The sequence below is a fragment of the Bos mutus genome, chromosome 13 (genome assembly GCF_027580195.1).
Source record: "Bos mutus isolate GX-2022 chromosome 13, NWIPB_WYAK_1.1, whole genome shotgun sequence".
Classification (NCBI taxonomy): Eukaryota; Metazoa; Chordata; class Mammalia; order Artiodactyla; family Bovidae; genus Bos; species Bos mutus.
Window position 1 is genome coordinate 38,283,866 of NC_091629.1, and position 17,116 is coordinate 38,300,981.

The window sequence follows — 17,116 nt, forward strand, 5'->3', positions numbered from 1 at the left end:
GCCAGCCTGTCAACATGACAGCCAAGCCCTCTGAGGACACAGCATAAGAGGGCCCCCAGCCTGCGGGGCCTCTCCCTCCTCCCTGGCCTTGGCCTGCACTCTCCAGCTCAGCTCTGCCTAGCTGCCCTACTGGCTCCAGTTCTATCCTTTGCCAAGCAAGATGCAGGTCTGAAACACCCGCTCTCTGCTCTGTGGTTCTCCTTAGCCCTCCTCACCTCTCACCCAGTCTGCGAGTCTATTTCTTGTCTGCTCCACGGCTGGTCTGTCCTGCCCACTGCCAGGTCCCAAGGCTGACACGTAGAGAACACCCAGACATTCACAGGATGAAGACAGTTGTAAACTCCCCCCTTCCCTTTATATCCCCAAGAGCGCTGAAAAACGTGAGCATGTACAACTTTGTGCAACTGGAAGGCATTTTGTGAGCAGGCCCGGGGACCAAGGGACAGGAGCTGTACACGCTCTGAGGCTAGGGGACTCAGACACTCTGCAGACCACTTCCAGAGCAGGGTCAGGGCCGTCCAAACACGGGCCCAAAGCATGCTGGGATAAGGTATTTAACTCATCGAGTCATAAAATACGAGATTTGGCCAAAGAGAAGAGACAGGCATTCCTGGCAAAGGCGAGGGTGTGGCTTTAAACTTTAGAACATCTTGGGGCAACTGGAGGGGTTGAAAGGGACTCAGCTGGCCACATGGACAGGGACTTTGGATATAAGGACAGCCCGGATATAAGAACCATTGCCCCCCACCCCACCCCCAGTGGCGCTGCAGCCCAGGAACCGCCTTCCTTGGGAAGGCCCTACAGCACGGTGACTGACAGCACGCCCTTAACCGCGTTTCACAGCTAAGGATACTCAGTGTCAGAGAGCCTAGGGACGGCCCAGGAGTGACCACGGGGTCCAGTCCTTTCGAGCCGCCTCTCCCTTCCTTAAGAGGGGCAAGCAGCCTATGCAGTCGCCCCCTTCCACCCCCCCCCCCACACACACACCCCCACTCCCCCAGTAACTGCAACGCTGGACTGGCCCCGCCGAGAAGAGCTGGAGGCCCGGCCACACCCCCAGCTGCCGCAGTACCACTTCAGCCGCTCCGGGAGCCAGAGGCCCCAGCATCAGCACCTCATCTCCGCGGGCCACTCAGCGACAATGGGGACCCAGGCGCCGCGCAGAAGCGCGCGGAGCGGTGGGGAGGGGGCGGGTGGGGCGCGGAGCCGGCAGAGCTCGGGGCGGGGCGGGCCGGGCCGGGCACCTCCCCGCGCGAGGAAGTCCCGGCCCCGCGCTTTGGGGAAGTGCGGCCGAGGCGCCTGCGCACTGAAGCCTGCGCCCGCTCCCCGACGATCCGGCCGGACCTCGGAACGCGCGGGCCGGCGGCTGAGGCGCGAGCGGCTCGGGAGCGCGGCCGGTGAGTGCGCGCGCGGCGCCCAGGACGGCGGCCCTGCCCCTCCGGCCCGGGGCCCGTGGGCTGTGTGGGGCGGGAGCTTCGGAAACCAGCGCCCAGATCCGCGCCCCAAGGACTCCCGCCGCGGGGTCCACGTGGACCCTGGGCCGCGGCGGGACTGGATGCAGTCCCCGCGCGTGGGGGAGGGGGCGTTGCAAGCGGGTTCCCCTTTTTCTGCAGCTCAAAGCCTGGGGAAGTGATTGCTCAAAGTGGGGGGGGGGGGCCGGAAGAACCCAGGTTTCCGCGTCTCCCGTCCCCCCTTCAGCCTGGTGGGGAGGGGCCGAGGCGGGACACCCGTACTGCCCCCGCCCCCACCCCGCTGGATCTGGCAGCCAGTCATCCCCGCCAGTCGGAGGGGAGGCGCTGCGCCCCCGGCCCGAGCTGATCGGGGGCTCCTGGCGCCAGCCTCGCTCCAGAACGCGCAGGAGGACCTCCTGCCGTCTGACTTGAGTCCTGCTGCTGCAGTGCACGCCCCTTCGGAGCCAGGGTGGGGCCCAGAGCGACCTGGCCCCTCCCGCCCCCACCTCGCCTTTGGGTCGCTGGTGAGTGGGGCGCGTGGCGAGTTCCTTGAGGGTAGGGTGGGGGCGTCAGAGGCCGGAGAAAGGGGCAGACTTCTCCAGGCCAGACCCTATTAGCCGAGAGAGGGAGAGAGGTGGGTTGCCCCTGCCATCGCAGAGGTGGGCTGGGGCGAGGGTCACCAGGGCTAGGAAAACTGGTCTGCCTTGGAGCCGCTAGGCTGGGACTTCCCTACCAGCCCAGTGGTGGAGGGGCGGGGGCGAAGCAGACAGGAAAGGTGCTGAGGAGGATGAGAAGAGAATGGAGCCCCTCTGGCAACCCCCCTCACAAAGGTTATGGCATTTTTTCCTGGGATTGTCACATTTTCTTATTCTTTTTTTGGACTGGGCGGGCTCGGGGACGTTCTTTTTCCTTCTGTGGAGCAGAGCAGCAGTTGCTCCCGAGGGAACCTCTGTCCCCAGAGGCCAGACTTACTGCCCGTCCAGCTTCTCCCATCCTAGACTTAGGGGCCAAAGCCTGGATGGGGCTGGGGAAGGAGAAGGAGCCCCCTTGCACATGCCTGGATGAGGGGCAGGAGCACTGATACTGATCCTGTAACCCCACCAGGAGAGAGAGCAGGTGCCCCAGAGGCATAAGTGGTCCCAGCCGGCCTGGGGATGGTGCAGGGAGCCAGGTCCAGGGGTGGGCGACAACGTCCAGGGCCTACAACCAGGGCAGAGGGGCGGCCTCTCCCTCTCTCTGCCACAAACTCAGCCCCCAGCACCTGGGCGCTGCACTCTCAGGCAGGTCCCCTCCTCCAGTTCAGAGCTGATTTGGAGAAGGCAACCTAGGGAGTTTAATCTTCAGGGAGCTAGGGGGCGGTGGGGGGGAATTGGGGCCCTGCCCCCACTCACAGTGGGTGGAGATGCAGAGGAGGAAGAGCCGCTCTGCCTGGGGAAGTCACAGCCCGACTGGGGTACAGCTACCAGACCTCAGAGGTTGCCACACCCCTTCCTTTCCCTAGAAACTTGACCCCTGCGGGAAGGCAAGCTGTGGGGCTGCTGTTTCCCCATCTTGTCTGTTTGCTGGAAGCTTGAGGGTCCACCTTCCCATGATCCAGGGGAAGCCAGGCCAAGACCCCATGGGCCCCTACACCTGGCCCCCAGATCTGGGTCAGGGCAGGGGCCTCTGCATGCTTAGACTGAAGACAGGGGTGCCCTCAGCGTGCATATCTCGGGCTGTCACCTCTGGGCACCAGCACCTGGCCAGGAGACGGGACGCTGGGGTTGCCCAGCCAGTGACCGCCCTGGGGCCCATCCTGCAACATCGTTTTCCTCTCCTGCCATCGCAGACCCCAAGAGGCCAACTGAACCAAACAGGCACTGAAAGGCCAAAGCTGAGGAATGGAAGCGGGGTGGGGGGGGGGGGCGGGGTGCAGCAGAGAGAATGTTCATTTAATGAGAAAATAAAGTGAAACCAAGTCGTGAGCCTCTCGCGGCTGGGTTTCAGAAGGTCCGCGCCCCAGACACGCCAGGGGCCGCCCCTGGGCCGGGGAAGGGGGCGGATGCCTCACCTGGGCCGAGGTGGGGGTGGGGTGAGGGCAGGTGGGAAAGCGTTCAAAACTGCCTCCTGGAGCCTGATTGGCCGCCCTCGGTCCCCGCGTTCCCAACAGGGGCCGCTCATCCGGGTGGGACTGGGCACCCCCGGCACGCCCGCACTGCGGAAGGGGAAGGTTCGCCCGATGCCGCTCCGAGCGGAAGGGACCCCGCGGCTCCTACCCGCCCGGGAGCAAGACGCGCCACCGCCCGCCTGCGGCAAGGCCTGGGGCCGCAGCGGTTTCCGCAGCCTGGGGGTGGGGAGGGGAAGGGAGGCTGGGAGACCCGGAGGTGCCAGTCGAAGGCTGGGTGCGGAGCGAAGGTTGGGTGCGGAGCCAGCGTCCGGGCTGAAAAGGCGGTGGTGCCTGGCGGCTCTCAGCCCTCTTCAGCCGTGCCTGCTGCACTGCCCGCACCTTCAGGACGTCCTGCCTCAGCCCCAAGTCCTACTCCCGTGCTCCGTGCCACAGGCCTGGTCTGCTCCCTCTGCGGAGTCCCTGGGAGCAGGTGGGAGTCCTCCAAGGCTCCGCAACCCTTCCCAACTCCTGGTGGGAAGCAGCCTCCCCACCTCTCACCACCCATCCCCTGGAAAACCTGGGATGGAGGGAGCTGGGATGGAGGTTCCAAATGTCTACCACCACCCCTGAGAGCCTCAGTCTCTGGGGGCCTGCAGCCCCCTGGGAGGGGCCAGGAGCCGGAAACCAAGAAAGAGGAACCCCTGCTTCCGGCTTTCAGGGAGTGAGCAGATGGGGGTGTCCCAGAACCTCCTGTGGAGATCTTGTCTGGGGTCTCCTCCTTCCTGATCCCCATCCCCTCACAACTGCTGTGTAGACTAGAGTGGGGGTGGGGCCTGGGCAGAGTAGTCTGAGGTGGGAGGCCGGGGAGGCAGGTAGGGAGAGATTCAGAATGCCTGGCAGGGTGCCAGCCAGGGCAGGTGTAAGGTTCTCAGTGAGAACCCCGGCCTCTCTTCTCAGACCCCCAGGCTGTGGTGACAGAAACAGGTGTCCTGGAACAGGCACCACGGAGCCCTGGCAACCTCCTCCACCCATCCATGCCCACCCCACCTGAGGCCGAGAAGCAGGTGGGCTGCCCCCACCCTGGCCTCCGCCCCTTGGGGGGTGGGGGGGCTAAGGGCATGACTAGGAGTTCAGAGACCCATGGACATCTGGGAGGTCACAAGGGTCATAGTCCTGGGAGGGAGCGTGGCGTCCAGTGGGCAGTTGGGGCTGGAAAGCGGGTGGTAACCATGGGCTCTGCCTGGAGGCTGAGGCAGCCCTGTCTTCCCCCAGCAAACAGGGCCAGAGGAGGCGGACCAGCCCCCCTCGATGTCCAGTCATGATGCGGCTCCCCCGGCTCCCCCCAGGCGAAACCCCTGCTGCTTGTGCTGGTGCTGCTGTTGCAGCTGCTCTTGGTACGTGGGCCTGGGGATGCTTGATAGGCCTGGTGGGGAGGGGGCGCTGAGCAGACCTAGGATCCAGGACCCTGCTCCTTAGTCCTTAGGAGGCTTTTGAGGCATCACCTCCAAGTAGGGTACCCCTGCCACCCACAGCACTTATCCAGGGGCTTGGTGACTAGTGGTCAGTGCAGGTGGTATCCACATGCAGGCACCTGGCGTGCATGCATGTGTGTGTATCTACTGTAAGCTAGCTGTGTGTGTGTGTCTACTGTAAGCTGGGTGTGTGTGTCTAACATGCAGGCATCTAGCGTGCATGTGCGTGTGTGTCTCTGCTGTAAGTTAGGGTGGTATGTGTGTCTGTCTTGTCTCTGTCTGTCTCTGTAAACTCATCCAGACTGGCCCTGGGGACTAAAACAACAAGACAAAAGCAGGTCCTACAGACAGCATCAGGTGGAGGGGCTTTGAGCAGAAACCTGGCCCTGGGACAGTCGGTGGGTGGGGGCAGGCACTGGGCCTCCAGGGGTGAACTAGTTTCTAAGCACATAGGGAACCTGTTGGGGGTTTTGTGGCTCAGAGGCATATGGCTCTTTACAGGTTTTCAGTCCTTGGCTGTTGAGTAGACAGTGCTGAGGGGACCCAAGTGGGGATCAGCCAACCAGTGAACAACTGAGACCTGAGCCCATGCCTGAAACAGAGAAACTGCCTGGGGTTAGGGATGGGAGGCCATGAACTGTTAGGACCCACTTAACCTTTGCCTGTAGGGACCAGGAGAGGAGTTTGGCATGGCATCTGAAAGGTGGGGTAAGGAGGGAACTGAGTTCTGTCCAAACCCTGAGTCTGAGATGTCCTTAGCCATATCACTGACCCTGGTGAGAGGTCTGGCTGGAGGTGTGGACTTGGAAGCCATCACCGATGCTGCGCCCGGAGCTAAGGAGGGAAGCAGATCGCCTGGGGAGAGTCAGGGGTCAGACACACGGGCTGGGCCTTCACCACATCAGTGGGGTCTGTAGGAAAAAGCAGCAAGGGTCTAGGTCAGGCCAGGGAGGGAGGGAGGCAGACACCTGGGGCCTGTGAAGCCCCGAAGGCAAGAAGACGTCCCAAGGCGGGACCAAAGGCTGGGAAAGAAGCACACCCACCTGCGACGGGTTCACCCGTGTGTTGAGAACCCGAGGCCTCCTGCCCGTTCTAACACCTGTGTGCGGAGTGTCCTGCATGCATACGTGTGCCTGGAGGGCAGTGCCACCTTCCCCTCTGCCCGCAGGAACGAAGAACGGAGGCGGGCCTGGCGAGCCTCCCGGGAGAGCAGGCTGCAGCCCCTCCCCAGTTGTGAAGTCTGGTGAGTCTGCCCCTGGGGCTCTGCGCGGGAGGGGGTGGAGCCTGACGAAGCCGGCTGATGCCCGGATGCCCCCCGCAGCGCCACGCCGACGCCGACGCCGACCCCGACCCCGGAAGAGGTGCGGAGCTGGGCCCAGTCCTTTGACAAGCTGATGCACAGCCCCGCGGGTCGCAGTGTATTCCGGGAGTTCCTGCGCACGGAGTACAGCGAGGAGAACATGCTCTTCTGGCTAGCCTGCGAGGAGCTCAAGGCTGAAGCCAACCAGCATGTGGTAGATGAGAAGGCCCGGCTCATCTACGAGGACTACGTGTCTATCCTGTCCCCCAAGGAGGTGCGCTGCGTCGGGCCCAGGGTGGGAGGGTGGGGGCGTCTCCGCCCCCTGACCGTGGCCCCGTCCCGCAGGTGAGCCTGGACTCCCGGGTGCGGGAGGGCATCAACAAGAAGATGCAGGAGCCGTCGGCGCACACGTTCGATGACGCACAGCTGCAGATTTACACGCTGATGCACCGAGACTCCTACCCCCGCTTCCTCAGCTCCCCCGCCTACCGCGCCCTGCTGCTCCAGGGGGCCTCCCAGTCCTCCAGCGAGGCCTAGGCTGCCCACGTGGCCGCCCAGATGTGGGACGCCTCCCGCGGCAGAGACTCCTTTCACGGGAGCGCTTCAGCAGGTGTCAGGAACACCCACCGGGCCCAGCACCCCGGGGTGGTCCCAGGCAAGAGTGGCAGGTGCAGCGCCAGAGGCCCCTTGCCCACCTGGGGGACGCAGTGTACCAGGGTCCTGCTGAGAGGCAGGCGTGAGTGCCTCTGGGCCCAGGCGACCTTTCTTGAATCAACCACCCCCTGCCTCTGGCCACGGAGTCCTCCTGCTGGGGTTCGCACGTGGGGAAAGGAGGTACCCTCCCTGGAAGCATCCTGGAGCCACAAACCTCACAGGGTCCCTGGGAAACCCTTTCGTGGACAGCAGGCCTTCTGTTTAGTTCTGTGATACAAGGAGACCTCTGCCTGGTGCCGTATGCACCCCGGGATTAGACTGAGGACCTCAGAACTAGGCTCAAGGCAGCAGGACCGGATTTCTCTTTTATATGGTCATTGAGTTTAAACCAGGAAATATGGCACTGTGTGTCTTATAAAAAAAAGAAAATGTTTTCGTATTTAACTCCGCTCCTCTTACTCCCAAAATAGAATATTATTGAAGATATTTTTAAAGCAAAAGTCTTTCCTCTCTGAGAGGATGAGTTGTCTGGGACCCCCAGCAGGGGAGCAGCCCTGCCCAGTGCAGGGACCAGGTGCTCAGCCCTCCCCATTTGAGGGCCTGTGATCAGGCAAGTGCAGCCCCCAAGGCACCTTGCCATCAAAGCTGGCAACACAAGAGGTACTGGCCAGGTCCTCAGCAGGCAAGGTCCCTGGCAGGTATCAAAGATTGTCTCCAGAGGCCGGGGCAGGACACTGACGAGGTGACGTCTCTGAGAACCTGGGTGCCAGGCAGTGGCACCTATACTGTGTCAGAGGCCCCACAAGGCACAGGCTTGCCCCTCTGATCCCTGAATTTCCAGTTGGTAAGCAATTCAGAGCTGCACCAGGGCCCAGGACCCTCATCAGGGGTCCACCCCCATCCACACTGCCTCCACAAGCAGTGGGGCAGGGGCATCCTGAAGGGTTGCAGGCAGGCACAGCTGTGGGCCCAGATTTCACCTCCCTGCATGATCCCTTGACCCTAAGCTGCAGTACCTGGAGAGATCCTGAGACCCTGGTCCTCTGTGCACCCAAGACCCCTCCCCCCATTCATGCTATGCATGCCCAGCCCTGCCCCGCCATGGGCACACACTGGCTCTTCCCTCCAGGGCTGTCCCACCAGGCCAAGCCTGTGTCACATGGCCCCAGATGGACTGTTCCTACAGCAGCGGGTGGTGGGGGTTACAGACCAGAAGTGAGGGGATGGGGACCCAGCTTGAAGCCCAAGTTTGTGCGTGGCCCACCAGGACCAATGGCTAGGGACAAAACGGTGGCAAAAAGAAACATTTAATGATTTGAGGGGAAAGGTGCACTGCAGGTAGGACAGAGGGCAGGGTGTGCTGCCTTCTGAGGGCAGGTTTCCAAGAAGCTGTGTCTGTATCTGTCAGCAGAGGATGGGGAAAGGGCACTGGCCAGCACTGGCCATGGCCCAAGGCTGCAGGCACACGTGCACAAGGGCTCAGCAGAACTGCAAGAAACAGACAAGAGGCAGCATCCATGTGGCCTGCAGGACCCCGGAGGGCAGGAGGCAGGGCTATCCACCACCTTCACAGCTCCCAAGAGACTGGTCGGCATGGCCATCCCCGAATTCACACTTCAGACAACCACCTCCAAAGAACAGGACGGCCTGGGCTCACCCCTACCTTCCAGCGGTTCCCACACTCATTGCAGACAACGAAGGTGGTCATGGGCTCATCAGAGCTGCGGGTCTGCACCTGTGGGGAGGGTCATGATGGCGGGGTACCCAGCCCCAGGACCTCAGTTACTGGCAGCTGGAGGGCCCTGGGAGCAGGACTTCCCTGGAGTCACAACCTGGGGAGCACCCCCTACATCCTCAGGCAGCACTGGCCTCATGACACCTTGGCCCTCTTGGATGACCTGGGCTGAGCCTACCCAGCGACCCCAACCTTGGAGCCACCCCAACTGCTTTCTGCTTACAGGGCCCCCTGACATCTCTTGGGGCCCCATCAGTGTCTACCTCCATGACTCAGTGTATTCCCACTGCCACTACCGGGCACCCATCCCCCTGCCAGCAGCAACACAGTTGGGCCAGGCCCCGCCAACTTTAGTGACTCAGAGCACACTATACCCACCACTGAAGGCTGCTTACTGGGGACCTTGGCAAGGAGGAGGCCTTAAGGGTGAAGGCAGCTTCCAGCCCCGTCAGAGGCTAAAGTCAGACCCGAACCTCAGCATCTCTCACACAGCGTACCCCATATGCGTCTATGCAAGTGGGACCCAGCTGTCAGCAAGGGCAGGGCAGGGCCCCAGAGGCAACCAGCGCTTACCTGCGTGTAGGTGCAGTTCTTCTTTCTGCACTTGCCACAGGTAAACAGGTCCGTCTGTGTGCCACCTGTGCGCGCCATCTGGTGCTCACGGATGGCCTCCTTGGTCATGGCCTTGCGGATCTCCTTCAGCTCATCGCTAGCCATCTCCTAGGGCGAGGGGCACATGCTTAGCCCGCAGCCCCCAGGGCAGCCCCCTGTGCCCCTGGTAGGCTCACCTCTGAGGTCATGACAGCAATCTGCTGGGGCGTGATGGCGCCACACAGCACCTTGCGCCGCAGGCCGGGGTTCTTGGCATCCTTCAGGTTGGAGAGGCGGCTCCGCACACGGTTCTTGTACTTCATGTCTGTGTTTCCCACATCCCGGAAGATACGTACGGGTGTTTAAGGACCTGTCCCAAAGCCAACGCCCTGCCCTCCAACCTGTCCCTGGGCTATTGAGGGCCTCTCCATGGGGACCGTGTCAGAAAAGCCAGCAACACGGGGTCCGGACACTGACACATTCCTGGCTGAGGCCCAACTGCAGGCGCAGGGTCTGGGACCCAAGTCCACTGCAGGCGTGGTCAGACTCCATAGGGTCTAGGAGGGCCCCCGACTGCCCAACTCCCTGTTAAGGGGACCAAGCAGTGGCTGCCAAGGGAACTGGGCCTGGTTAACCCTGCAACCCCCAGAAACTGCAGCCCACCCAGCGCCCAGCCCCCATACAAAGGATATATTCTTCGATCTGGCCCGCCAGGCACTCGCAGTCTGCACCAATGGCCACGTGGTCATCTGTAAGAAAGAGCCCTGATAAGCTCTAAGAAAGAGCCCTGCCAGCTCTAACCCCAACACCTCAACCTGTGTGGGATCCCCACCCCCAAGGGCAGCAGCCACCAGCTGGATTCAGGCCTCTGCAGGCAGGCAGGGCCCAGGCCTGGGAATGGAGTGTGTGTCAGGAGCCAGGACCCTGAGGTGTGCTGGGTGGCCCCAACCCAAGCACTCACGGTCTGTCTGCAGAGCAGCGGTCAGCATCTCACGACACTTGGTTCGCACAGCGTCACAGGTGACTGGCACCGGGGGAAATGTGGTGATCCTTGGTGTCGAGGGCATCCTAGGCAGCTCTGGCCTCTTGCGGCTGGAGAGAGGCCCACTCGGGCCACATGCACCCCCATGAGATGCAGTCCCCAGAAAAGCCAACGTCACAGCCACGATGCCCCCAGACCTCGTCTGCTCCACTCTGACAGCAGCCCACAACCCTGCCCATCTGCAGTCAGCTCCAGTGTGTCATGCAGTCCAGCCAGAGGCAGTGAGGCTCACTGAGTGGGGCACAATCCCAGATAGGGTCTCTGCCTCAGGGAGGCCTGGAACATGGGGCCACAGTGCCTGAAGCAGACTGCCAGGTCGGGGCTAGGGGTCATCCAAAACCTGGTACCACTACACAGGTAGCCCCACCCCTTGCAGGTCTGGGCACCCCCTGTATCCAGCCAGCCCTCCTCTCACACTCCTGGATCTCGTGACCCCATGATCTCCATGGAAGTCAGTGGAAGCAGGCAGCTTCCTGGAGGAAAAACATGTGCAGGTGGGCGGATGAGCCCACATCTCTACAAGGCCATGCCATGGATTCAGGGTCAGCTTTTCCTGGCCCTTGGCCACTGCTGCCCAGTGAAGTCAAGAGCACAGCTGCCTCTCAGCCACAGCCATCACCAGGGCGGCAGAGAGGCCTCATGGCTCCAGAACCTGCATCACGCCACAGGCTGGGGCATCCCCAGGGAAGGAGGGACCAGCATCAACAGACACCAGGCCAAGGCGGATATCCAGAGCTGGCCAGTGAGAACCACCCCTGGACTTGGTCTGGAGCTGGGGATGAGAGCAGCAGGCTCCCCCAGGCCTGCTCAGGGTGTGTGTCAGCTGTGTGCACCCAGGCAGACTCAGCCTCCCCTCAGATGCTCGGGGCTGAAAAGACCCAGAGGAATCTCTAGGGGGTCAGTGTGCAGCAAGAGGCTAACCCCAGGGAGAGTCCCTTCCAAGGAGTGGGAAGAACCAATGTGTTTTAGGGACCTCAGCTCCCCCACCCCAGGGCTCCCAGAACTCAGCACCTTGGTCTGCCGAGAAAGCGGGGCCATGGAGGGGAGGCATGTGCCTTCTGGACGCGCTACCTGGGGTCCTGGGCCTCGGAGGCCTCCTTGGAGGACGACGTGGGCAGAGACCCGCCCCTCCTCCGCTCCCTGGCTTTGGCGTCTGAAGCATCTACAGGTGCCAGGAAAGAAGGAAGGGCTGGCCGGGAGAAGGCAGACCAGGAGGGCAGCGCAGGGCCAGCGAGGCGGGCAGACCACCACCAAGGCACCGCCCCAGCCCTCGGACCCTGCCTCCAACCCCAGCTTCCTGCTGAAGACCAGGGTCCTCTCTCCCCGGCCAATGAAGGTCCTGGAAAGGCCTCCTGAGTACAGAAACTCTCCATAGAGTGACAGTCCCCAGAGATGGAGCCCAGGACATGCAGCTCTCTTTCCTGAGGGTTTGGACAGAGCCCAGGAGGAGCTGGGAAGGTAGGGGCACCTCGGGGTCTGGTGGTGGCATCCCAGTCGCCCCACAGCCCCACTTCCTCTGAATGGCTGCAGACCACCCCCCATCCTCCTCTTAACCCCATGTCCTTCCTACCTGTTCCTCCTCCATCTCCCCTCCAAGCTCTCCTGCCTCAGGTCCGGGGCTGCCCCCTGGCTGCCCTGACACTTTTCCCCACGTGACCTCCCCCAGCTCCCCCTCAGGTTCCCCCTCCAGGGCTCAGAGCAGTCCCCCTCCACCTCTCCCCTCCCTCCTCATGGGGCCCCTCTCCTCCTGGTGCTTCCTAGACTGGTCACTCCCTGCTCCAGGACAGCACAGCTAGCACCCTACCCAATGCTGCCCAGCGAAGGGCCAGAGTCTTGGGTGCCCCTTGCCCCCGAACTCAGCCCAGGCTGCTTGACCCATACCCAGGAGCTTCTTCCAGGACTTGATGAGGGACTTGGCTAGTGTGACGACCTCCTCGTCCGAGCTCTGCTTCCGCAGGGCATTGACGGACATGCCAACACGGGTGGACTGCAAGGCAAGTGGCCAGGCTGGGGGCAGCGGGCAAACCCTCCCCACAGACCCATGGTGACTCCCACAGGGCAAGGCTGGGGACCAGTGAGGGGAGGGGGCGCCGTTCCTGAGGGTGACCGTTCCATTTGCATGAGTCTCAGTGAGAAACACCGTCGGTTTCTCATGAATGCCCATTCCTATCTCATGGGGCAACAGAGAAAGGCAGGGACCGTTTCCTCAGGGGCAGGGATTCATGCCAACCGAAAGCAGGGCGGGGGCAGGAAGCCCCGCCAGGTGCTGGGAGCTGGGGGGCTCGTGGGGCCCTACCTGCAGCAGATGCAGTGTGACAGGCATGGCCTTCAGCTCCCGCAGCAGGTCCATGGCTCCCTCCTGGAAGAAGGGAGGACCCACGTAAATGACTCTCAACTCTCGGTGGGCGAGCCCACCTCATCCTACACATGAGGGTTGGGGGAACAAACACAGGCAGTGACAATTTGGAGACCCACCTGGGTCAGATGCCCCGGGAACGCAGGCATGATATAGGAAGCGGCTTTGCACTTAATCCCAACCCACCACCGCAGGGCCAACAGGGGAAAGGGCCCCAGCCCTCCCTGGCAGGGGCGCCATACCAGGAAGAAACACAGCCCTGAGAAGTGCCCACTCCTGCCTGGTCCCATGTCCTCCACCCACGTAACTCTGGCAGCCTCTCCTCAGCGCCCCTTGCTGAGGCCAAGACCTCAGGGGCCTCTCCTCTCCTCACATCAACCCCCACACCCTACTCACTCCCTCCAGCTGTGTCACCTCGCCTGGCCCAACAGAGCCCTGTCTCCCTTCTCTGACCAGCACTCTCGCCCACGTCTGCTTCCTCCAGGGCGCGCACACACACACGCACACACACACACACACACACACACACACACACACACACGAGCCACAGGACGCCACGCAGACAGCTCCCTGGGGCCCTTCAGGACCTCTGGCCCTGCTCCTCCCACCACCAGCAACACACCTGCCCCCATCTCCTCGTAGAGCTCTGCTGAAACCACAGGTCTGTAGTGAGGGGGAGGCCTTGCACCACCCCACCCGCTCTGGGCTTTGCCTTCCTCCACAGAAGCCTCAGGGAACCCACCAGTGAGGTTTCACGTGTGTGTGTCTGAGGACATGGGGGAGGCAGCCACCCAAGGCAGCCTAGCTGTGGGAGAGGCACAACCTGCCCCTCCCCAAACTGGATGGCATCTCTGCTCAGGCTGCAGCCTCCCCCTCATCACCCTTGGCAAGTCCTGCCCCTCGGGCTGCAGAGTCCAGCCCTATGGTAAGCTCCTCACAGGGGACAAACGGTCACCAGAGACAAGGGCACAGCGCAACTTAGCAATCATCTTCCCCAAAATGGAGCCCCAGGCTGCAGGATACCAGCTTTCTGATGCCTCCGGAACAGGGAGGCATAAAACAGGATTCCCAGTCATGGCCCCCTACTCCCCAAGGGGCCTTGAAGGCACTGGGACCCACCAGAAGTCTCTGCCGGCTCTCACTCACCGGTCCATGGTGCCTCAAACCTCCTCACGCCCTTCCCAGTCTATACCTGTCCCCCCTCCTCATTTTCCCCTGGGCTTCCATCCACGCGGTGTTCCACCTAGGTATCCCCTCCCCTAGCCCTGCCTGGCCCCACTCAGTCCTCCGTGGGTCCCCTGACCCATCTCTGCCCCGACCTGGGGGACATTTGTTTTGTCTCCTCTGGGGAAAGCAACTTTTTTCTCTTGGCATCTCTGGAAACAGCCATAGACGTTCCCACACCCCTGCTCTGGGCTGCCCACTGCCTCCCAGGGGTGTGAACATGGTGCAGGGTTTGGGGATGAGGCAGTGCTGTTGCTTGATGGATGAATGACAGCACGGGGACCAGCCCCCTCCACCGCCTGGGTGGAGAACCCTGTCCAAAGACCAACTCAACCATGCTCAGCCCAAAAGCCAGCCCCAAACCACCAGTGAAGGCACACAGCCCTGGGGTGGTTGGGCAGGCATCTTAAGCTCCAAGCTGAACCTCCCCCACAACTCCCACCACCACTCGCCCACCCCAGGAGCTGAGTCTGGGGAGAGAGCACGTTTTGTTTATTGAGCCTCTCTAGGAGCAGCAGGACCCCCTCCACCCCTCGAGGCAGGTACCACTGAGTAAAGATGCTTCCTGTGAGGGTACGCGGGTCACCTAGGCCCAAAACTGAGAGGGGCCTGGAACTGGAGGCCCAATTCTAGGCCCTCTGAGCCCCAGCTCAGTTTTTCCCAAAGATTCACTGTCCTAGGGACAACGGAGGACCAGCCCCACAGCGAGCATGGCTGGCTGGAGTCCGCAGCCCCGGGATTCCCAGGGCAGGCTCAGGGCCTCCAAGGGCTCTTTCCCGAGGTGCCTACGCATTTACCCACTCCCCAGGAGCTGCTGGCTGAGCCATGGCTATGGAAGGGAAAGAATTTATTTGGGCAACCTGGTTCTTGGGTGACTGAACAGACAAGGAAAAAAAAGGCCTTCCCACCCAAGAAAGCCCTCTGGCCGGCTGGCTGGAGAAATGAGACGTCGGGGCCGCCGCAGCCCCAGACCAGGCAGAGGTAGGGGAGGCGCCACAGCTCCAGGGAACAAGGGGTCCAATCTCACACTCCAAACTCTTGAAGGCGGAGAAAGGATGTGGGAGACCTAAGGTGGGACAGAGGGCTCTGAGTCGGGGTGGGCCTTGGCAGGGAGTTCTGGGGGACTCCGAGGATGCCTAGGATGGGCAGGAGGAAGGCCAAGGCGGCGGGCGGCCAGTCAGGGCTGTACAGGCCCGGACTTCAGCGAGGCCTGGAGGGGCGGGGCCGAGGAGGGTCTCCGCCAGCCCGGCCTCCCAAGGGGGTCTGGAGTGAGGGGTGGAAGCGGCGAAGCCCAGGCCTGCGGGGTCTCAGCCTGACAGTTGGGGTCTGAGTCCAAACCGGGTGGTTCCCGGGACAAGGTCCAGGTCGGATCGCGGCCTCTGCCGTGGGTGCGAGGTGAAGGGTAGGGCTGGCCCAGGATGGGGGTCTCGGCCTCTGGCGGGGGTCTCCCCGCGTCCTGAGAGTCTCTGCCAGGGCGGAGCCTCGTCCTGCCCTTCGAATGGTCACCGCGACCCTGACGGGGGCTCGGCAGGCTCGGCGGGGGCTCGGCGGGGCGGGGGTCCCGGGGTCCTGACGGCCCGCGCCCCTCACCGCGCTCTTCTTGGTCACCATCTTGTCCAGCCTCCGGGCGATCCGCGCTATCTCCTCCTCCTTGCCCATCATCGCCTTGGGGGCAGGGCCCCCAGTGCCCGCCGTGCCAGCCTCAGCCTCCCGGCCCGGACCCCGGCCCCGGCAGCCGCAGCCTCCCGCACCCTCCGCAGTAGACGCAGCCCCGCCACGGGCGGGAGACCCTCCGTTCAAACCCCCGGCCCCCGCGACGCCGCGCTGCATCTTGGGACATGTAGTTCCCGCTCCCGCCCACCCTGCAGGAGCCGGCCCCGCTCCCGACCACAACTCCCAGGAGCCAGGTAGGCGCGCAAGGCATCCTGGGAAGTGTAGTTCTGATGCGGGCCGCCGCCCAAGGCCTGAACACGCGCGGGCCGGTTAGTCGGAGGAGGGCGCTGCGGCAGCGCGGGACCCGGCCGTGCATAGGGGCCGCAGCGCCGAACGCTGCACTTTCCTCCGGACACCGCGCGGGGGCGACCCGAGTCCGACTGCAAGAGGCCGCTAAGGCACGCTGGGGTCGGTCCCCTCTCCCCACCCCTTGAGCCCTCCTTCGCCACCTTCTTCAGTCCAGGGGGCCGCTGCCCGACCCCAGTCCTGCGCGGAACCCCTGAGCGCTCTGGCCGGAATTGTGGTCTCGGGGACCCTGGAGGCCTCAGTCACTCAGTCACTTCAGTCGTTCAGTCCTGTCCGACTCTTTGCGACCCCATGGACTGCAGCACGGCAGGCCTCCCTGTCCATCACCAACTCCGGAAGTTTAGTCAAACTCATGTCCATTGAGTCGCTGATGCCATCCAACCATCTCATCCTCTGTCGTCTCCTTCCCCCGCCTTCAATCTTTCCCAGCATCAGTGTCTTTTCAAATCAGTCAGTTCTTTGCATCAGGTGGCCAAAGTATTGGAATTTCAGTTTCAGCATCAGTCCTTCCAATGAATATTCAGGACTGATTTCCTTTAGGATTGACTAGTTTGATCTCCTTGCAGTCAAGGGACTTCCAAGAGTCTTCTCCAACATCACAGTTCAAAAGCATCAATTCTTCAGTGCTCAGCTTTCTTTAAAGTCCGACTCTCACATCCATACATCACTACTGGAAAAACCATAGCTTTGACTAGACGGACCTTTGTTGGCAAAGTAATGTCTCTGCTTTTTAATATGCTGTCTAGGTTGGTCCTAACTTTTCTTTCAAGAAGCAAGCGTCTTTTAATTTCATGGCTATAGTCATCATCTGCAATGATTTTGGAGCCCAAAAAACTAAAGTCTATCACTGTTTCCACTCTTTCCCCATCTATTTGCCATGAAGTGATAGAACCAGATGCCATGATCTTAAGTTTTCTGAATGTTGAGTTTTAAGCCAACTTTTTCACACTCTTTTTTCACTTTCATCAAGAGGCTCTTTAGTTCTTCACTTTCTGCCATAAGGATGGTGTCATCTGCATATCTGAGGTTATTGACATTTCTCCCAGCAATCTTCATTCCAGCTTGTGCTTCATCCAGCCCAGCATTTCTCATGATGCACTTTGCATATAAGTTAAATAAGCAGGGTGACAATATACAGCCTTGACGTACTCCTTTCCCTATTTGGAACCAGTCTGTTGTTCCATGT

The 17,116-nt window shown here is 61.8% G+C and overlaps 2 protein-coding genes across 8 annotated transcripts; one reads left to right on the forward strand and one right to left on the reverse strand.

Annotated features, from left to right (window-relative positions):
* Nucleotides 1-1,269: 1,269 nt before the first annotated feature.
* On the forward strand, nucleotides 1,270-7,447 carry RGS19 (regulator of G protein signaling 19). 5 transcript variants are annotated; one of them, XM_070381351.1, is made up of 7 exons: nucleotides 1,327-1,397; nucleotides 1,899-1,975; nucleotides 4,495-4,601; nucleotides 4,810-4,931; nucleotides 6,178-6,252; nucleotides 6,331-6,583; nucleotides 6,655-7,447. In XM_070381351.1, exons 3-7 carry the CDS (start codon nucleotides 4,572-4,574, stop codon nucleotides 6,844-6,846), a joined length of 672 nt encoding a protein of 223 aa, XP_070237452.1. In that variant the 5' UTR covers nucleotides 1,327-1,397; nucleotides 1,899-1,975; nucleotides 4,495-4,571; the 3' UTR covers nucleotides 6,847-7,447. The 5 variants fall into 5 exon arrangements, with proteins under 5 accessions (XP_070237453.1, XP_070237455.1, XP_070237452.1 ...); XM_070381352.1 differs by lacking the exon at nucleotides 1,899-1,975 and having other exon boundaries at nucleotides 1,270-1,397; XM_070381350.1 differs by lacking the exons at nucleotides 1,327-1,397; nucleotides 1,899-1,975 and adding an exon at nucleotides 3,804-4,027.
* Nucleotides 7,448-8,254: 807 nt separating this feature from the next.
* Nucleotides 8,255-15,732, reverse strand: TCEA2 (transcription elongation factor A2). 3 transcript variants are annotated; one of them, XM_070381357.1, is made up of 11 exons: nucleotides 15,502-15,638; nucleotides 14,820-14,977; nucleotides 12,628-12,690; nucleotides 12,213-12,318; nucleotides 11,403-11,493; nucleotides 10,251-10,396; nucleotides 9,982-10,038; nucleotides 9,487-9,641; nucleotides 9,272-9,418; nucleotides 8,627-8,698; nucleotides 8,255-8,451 (listed from the first exon to the last, which is right to left on the reverse strand). In XM_070381357.1, the coding sequence occupies exons 3-11, from the start codon at nucleotides 12,679-12,681 to the stop codon at nucleotides 8,443-8,445; spliced, it is 837 nt and encodes a 278-aa protein (XP_070237458.1). In that variant the 5' UTR covers nucleotides 12,682-12,690; nucleotides 14,820-14,977; nucleotides 15,502-15,638; the 3' UTR covers nucleotides 8,255-8,442. The 3 variants fall into 3 exon arrangements, with proteins under 3 accessions (XP_070237458.1, XP_070237456.1, XP_070237457.1); XM_070381355.1 differs by lacking the exon at nucleotides 14,820-14,977 and having other exon boundaries at nucleotides 15,502-15,732; XM_070381356.1 differs by lacking the exon at nucleotides 14,820-14,977 and having other exon boundaries at nucleotides 10,251-10,381; nucleotides 15,502-15,730.
* Nucleotides 15,733-17,116: the final 1,384 nt, after the last annotated feature.